At 41.6% G+C, this 6,242-nt stretch overlaps 1 protein-coding gene across 1 annotated transcript; it reads right to left on the bottom strand.

The window, feature by feature from the left end:
- Positions 1-247: 247 nt before the first annotated feature.
- On the bottom strand, positions 248-824 carry LOC130859287 (oligosaccharyltransferase complex subunit OSTC-like). Its single transcript, XM_057746566.1, has one exon. It carries the CDS (start codon positions 816-818, stop codon positions 369-371), a length of 450 nt encoding a protein of 149 aa, XP_057602549.1. The 5' UTR covers positions 819-824; the 3' UTR covers positions 248-368.
- Between the last annotated feature and the right edge of the window lie 5,418 nt (positions 825-6,242).

Here is a 6,242-nt window from a genome sequence, read left to right on the forward strand (position 1 = left end):
TCTGAAGGTCAGAAATGCCATCTCCAAAAATGTTAAGGGGTTTGTAAAAAAAATAATCACTTTATTCAATATTGTAGTTGTAGAAATGAAGTATATTTTCTTTAAGAAATGAAAAAACGAAGAAGAAAATGCCACTTAATATCGTTGGTACACCAGTATAGGCCAGCAGGAAAAATACTGATAAGCTTGTCTCTTTGATACCAAGATGACATTCTAGTCCAACCTATAATACGCTTCTTATGTTTTCACCAGATGTTTCTTTTCTGCTGCTTTTCATCCTTTTCCATATTTCATATCAGAGTACAGCCTTTAAAATTTCATTAACAGGAGCAAATTCAGTATCCACCGATTTCTTCTCAAAAGGCACTCTAACCCATCAGATAGCCCGGCAATTTCATCCTCATGAATACTCTAGCCATGAAAAAACTCAGTAGGACACAGACGAATCCAATGAATAGAAGGAGAAATCTATTGAGTTTGGGAATGTTGGGTGCATTGGATCGGTCCAGGATTATGAAACCTAAACCTCCCATTGTAAACAGGAAGCTGGATGCGAGTCCTTCCATAACATACTGTCCATTTACTCTGTACGCCAAGAAAGCTACTGGTCTCTGATGCCCGTGTTCATCAGTCATGGAGCCGACACTTGGAGGTTCAACAACAACATCATAAATGATTCCGCCGGTGATGAGGAAGTAAGACACTACCACCAGAGCATACACCGTCATGGCCGACGGCATGTGCACCCAGCGCGGCTTCTTCAGCTTCAGGTTGGGGCATTCGAGCACTAAGGATGGAACTCGGTACAAACTCTCCATGTTGGCGGCTGCAGAGGAAACGCTCGGCCTCCAGCCCACGCGCCACCCGGAAACAGGCCCGCCCTCTGAAGGGCATTATGATAAGTGAAAGAAGTTGGACAGAGAAAGACAAATACTGTATGATATCACTTTTATGTGGAACCTAAAAAATACAACAAACTAGTGAATATAACAAAAAAGAAGCAGACTCACAGATATAGAGAACAAATTAGTGGTTACTAGTGGGGAGAGGGAAGTGGGGAGGGTGGAAGGTGGGGAGAGGGTGGGGGAGTGGGAGGCACAGACTGTCAGGTGTAAGATAGGTTATAAGGATGTATTGTACAACATGAGGAATCTAGTCAATATTTTGTAATAACTGTAAGTGGAAAGTAACCTTTACAATTGTCTAACAATTTTTTAAAATAGAAAGAAGAGCAAAAAAAAAAAAAGACGATAAATATATCCCCAAAGGGTCCCCACAAAAATCCGCACCATGTTCCCTTGGAGTCGTATGTGCATTCACCTTTGCAAGGTACTTTCAGGTATGTGATCTCATTTGACCTTCATAACCTGAGATAGGTAAAGCAGGTATAATTATCCCATTTTATAGGTAGGGGAACCGAGGTTCCTAGATGTTTAGTCACTTAGTTTGTAAAGGGTGAGGCCAGGAACAGAACCCAAGTCTTCTGACTTCTAGTCCAATAATACTAACAGGATACATTTACTTGCACGCATTTTTAAATGGATGGTGGCTACATCATACAATGGAGATATCTTTCAGGAATGAAGTCCTTAGTTAATTCCAAATTTCCTTAGAGGAACCTGATCCTTATGCCTAAATGTAGCTACTTCTGTACCTGAATGTGAAAATTCCAAGCAACGTTCTGAAGGTCAAGGACAAAGTTGAGCACATGCTCTCCTTGCATTCAGGCTGTGCCTATTCTCCTCTATGCATGGCCTCAGTCGATTTTCCCGTCACATGCTGGTCTCATCGGGACATCACAGAAAGATAGTGTTGCTAAACTGTTTTCTCTTCCAAACAAAATCTCAGTCTGCACTCCAGTGTTCCTCCTTCTGGTTGTCCATTTGTCATTCACAGGCCATTTATCACCCACATGACTTCCCTCCAACCACACGTGTGATCCATGACAGATAGAAAAGTTATGGATTCAAGATTCATGGGCAATTCAGCCCTGTTCCCTTTGATGAAAGTCTGAGGCTCCAGCCAGCCCGGTATGAGATTCGGGTCTGTGGGCTTAAGGTTTCAGAAGAGGTGGGGGAACCAAAGCAGAGAGCAACCATCTTTTTGCATCAACACCTAACAGCAACCATCTAACAGCAAGAGTTGTAAAAGCAGAATGCGTTCCAATGTCCCGCTCGCCCCCTAGTGCTAGAAACAAGAACAGCACACTACGGGGATTGTAACACTTTCCAGCTGCAAAAAATTGCCATTAGAGATTTTAATTCAATGAAAACCCTTCATTTCAAGTTCTAATAAGGACACTAATCCTATTGGATTAGAGAGGAAGTTGAGGAAGGCAAGGTCTACAGAGGGAAAGGGAATCATCAGGACAAATGGCAACTTAATAGTGAAGCCAGGATTAGAACAAGTCCTAAACTGGGACTCCTGTATTCTGGACACTTACCACAAAGTCATAATCTAAGAAATAATTTTCTCAAAAGAACCAATGACCCCTGTATAGCACAGGGAACTCTGTTCAATACTCTATAATAACCTAAATGGGAAAAGAATTTGAAAAAGACTAGATACATGTATATGTATAACTGAGTCACTTTTTTTGTACACCTAAAACTAATACAACGTTGTTAATCAACTATAATCCAACATAAAATAAAAAATTTAAAAAAAAAGAACCAATGACCCAATATAGTACATGCTATAAGACACAAATTCACATAAATTTTTTCTTCTTTTAGAATGCAAATTATTTGAAGGCAGAAACTTTGGGTGATGTACCCCAAGGGTTAGTGACAATGATGGTGGCCTTACTACCTATTGTGCTATGTGCCTGCCAATGAGCTTACTCACATTAGGCTGCTGTGACCACCACCCTGTCTTCCTTCTTTCATTCACTCAACAAACACCCATGGAGCTCTTCCTCTATACCAGGCACCGTTATTGGTTCTGGGGATACCAAAGTGACCCTAATGGAGTCCCTGCCCTCAGGGAGGCTAGATTCTAATTGGGAAAGATGGGTGGCAAACAGGTCAATAACCAAACACATGGTGGGCTTCCCTGGGGACGCAGTGGTTAAGAATTCACCTGCCAATGCAGGGGACACGGGTTCAATCCCTGGGCTGGGAAGATCCCACATGCCTCAGAGCAACTAAGCCTGTGTGCCACAACTACTGAGCCTGTGCTCTAGAGCCTGCAAGCCGCAACTATTGAGCCGCAACTACTGAAGCCTGTGTGCCTACAGCCCATGCTCTGCAGCAACAGAAGCCACCACAATGAGAAGCCTGTGCACAGCAACGAAGACTAGCCCCCACTCACCGCAGCTAGAGAAAGCCTGTGTGCAACAACAAAGACCCAATGCAGCTGAGAATAAAGAAATAAATAATAAAATAAATCTTAAAAAAAAAAAAAACCAAACACATGGCTTGTTGGTTATGGTTATGGACTGAATGTTTGTGTCCCCCCACCCCAAATCCTAATCTTAAAGTCCTAAGCCCCAATGTGACTTTCTTTGGAAAGAGGGCCTATAAGGAACTAATTAAGATTAAACGAAGTCAGGACTTCCCTGTTGGTGGATTGGTTAAGAATCCACCTGCCAGTGCAGGGGACACGAGTTCAATCCTAGTCCAGGAAGACCCCACATGCTGTGGAGCAACTAAGCCCATCTGCCACAACTTCTGAGCCTGCGCTCTAGATTCCACGAACCACAGCTACTGAGCGTGTGTGCCATAACTATTGAAGCCTGCACACCTAGAGCCCATGCTCCACAACAAGAAAAGCCACCACAATGAGAAGCCAGAGCACCACCATGAAGGATAACCCCCGCTCTCCACAACTAGAGAAAGCCTGCACACACAAATGAAGACCTAATGCAGCCAAAAAATAAATTAAAAAAATTTTTTTCTTTTAATTAAATGAGGTCATAAGGATGGGGCCCTGATCCAGTAGGATTAGTGTTCTCATAAGATAAGACCCCCCAGAGAGGACTTGTTTGCTTTCTCTGCCCTCTCATGCACAAAGAGTTCATGTGAGCACACAGCAGGAAGGCAGCCAGGAAGAGGACTCTCCCCAGAAACCAAATCAGCCAGAACCTTCAATCTCCATCTTCTCAGCCTTCAGAACTATGAGCAAAATAAACGTCTGTTGTTTAGGTCACCCCATCTGTGGTATTGTGCTATGGCAGCCCGAGCTGACTAAGACAGTTGAGTATTCATAATTACTATGAAGAAAAATAAGGCAGGGCCACAGTATCAGGATGCAGGGAGGCAATATACTACTTCCACTGAAGTGGTGAGGAAAAGCATTTCTGATAAGCTGCCAGGATACATGTATCACACTTGTGGGACATCCATCCAGATCAAGACATGAAACATTTCCACAAATCAACTATACTTCCATTTTAAAAAAAGATATGAAGCATTTCCAGCACCCAAGCATGTGGCCCTCAATAGTCAGTACCCACCTAAGGGTAACCTTTTTTTTGACCGCATCTTGCGGCTTGCAGGATCTTAGTTCCCCAATCAGGGATTGACTCCAGCCCCGGCAGAGAAAGCGCCAAGCCCTAACCACTGGACAACCAGGGAATTCCCAGGTAACCACTATTCTGATTTCCATCATCGTGGATTAATTTTGTCTGTTTCTGAACTTCATACTAGTGAAATCTTATGTTGATGGCTATTTGGGTTGTTTCCAGCTTGAGGCCATTATGAATAAAGCTGCAGAGAACATTCTTGAACATGTCCTTTGTTAGACATAACACTCACTTCTGTTGGGTCTGTGTCCAGGAGTGGACTTGCTGGGTCATGGAATATACATATGTTTAGGTTTAGTAACTACTGCAAATACTTTTTTAAAGTGGTATCAATACATATTCCCACCAACAGAATGAGAGGATTCCATTGTTCCTCACCAACACTTGGTATATCAGCCATTTTGGTAAGCCATTTCAGTCATTCTGGTAAGTATACTGTGCTATCCCTTCGTGGCTGCAATTTACATTTCTCTCATGAAGATGTTGAGCAACTTTTCATGAGTTTATTGGTCATTTTCAATATTCTTTTCTGTGAAATGTCTGTGCAATTCTTTTGCCCATTTAAAAAATTGGATTGTTTACCCACAGAAGGTGAGGTGCAAATTACATATGAGTCTAGTATCCAGAGTATATAAAGAATTCCTACAACTCAACAACAAAAATACAAACAACCCCATTTAAAAATGAGCCTAAAGGACTTGAGTAGACATTTCTTCAAAGAAGATATATTAACAGCCAACAAGCATGTGAAAAGATGATGTTCGACATCATTAGTCAATAGAGAAATGAAAATCAAAACCACATGAGGTACCATTTTACACTCATTAAAACAAAATAATAATAATAATAAATATGAAGAGAATTTGGAACCCTCACAAACTGCTGGTGGGAATGTCTAATGGCATAGCTCCTGTGGAAAACAGTTTGGCAGTTCCTCAAAAAGTTAAACATAGAATCACCATATGACCCAGCAATTCAACTCTTAGTTATATCCCAAAAGAACTGAAAACATATGTCCACAAAAATGTGTACACACATGTGTTTTTTTTGGGGGGGGTACACCAAGTTCAATCATCTGTTTTTATACACATATCCCCATATTCCCTCCCTCCCTCGACTCCCCCCCCTGTACGCATATGTTTATAGCAACTCTATTAACAACAATCAAAATGTGGAAACCACCCAATTGTCCATCACCTGATGAAGGATAAACCAAATGTAGTGCATCCCTACAACAGAATATTATTCAGCTGGGAAAGGAATGAAGCACAACCTGGATAAACCTTGAAAACGTTACTCCAAGTGAAAGAAGCCAGACCCCAAAGGCCACATATTGTATAATTCCATCTGTATGCAATATCCAGCAAAGGCAAATCCATAGAGACAGCAGATTAGTGGTTACCAGAGGATGAGTGAGGGGGGAATAGGGAGTGGCTGCTTAATGGGTACACAGTTTCTATTTGAGGTGATGGAAAAGTTCTGGAATTAGACAGAGATGATGGTTGTACAGCATTGCAGATGTCCTTAACACCACTGAACTGCACACTTTAAATTTACAATGGCAAGTTTTATGTTATGTGTATTTTACCCCATACAAAAATTGGGTTGTCTGTCATTTCTTATTCATTTGTAAGAGCTCTTTATGGATTCTGGACATGAATCTTTTGCAGTATATGTCTGTGATAAATATCTTCATCTCTGTGTCTTACCTTCCCAC

This window comes from Hippopotamus amphibius, chromosome 8 (genome assembly GCF_030028045.1).
Source record: "Hippopotamus amphibius kiboko isolate mHipAmp2 chromosome 8, mHipAmp2.hap2, whole genome shotgun sequence".
Classification (NCBI taxonomy): Eukaryota; Metazoa; Chordata; class Mammalia; order Artiodactyla; family Hippopotamidae; genus Hippopotamus; species Hippopotamus amphibius.

Coding starts and splice junctions, on each gene's coding strand:
- LOC130859287 (XM_057746566.1), bottom strand. CDS start 818: ATGGAGAGTTTGTACCGAGTTCCATCCTTAGTGCTCGAATGCCCCAAC.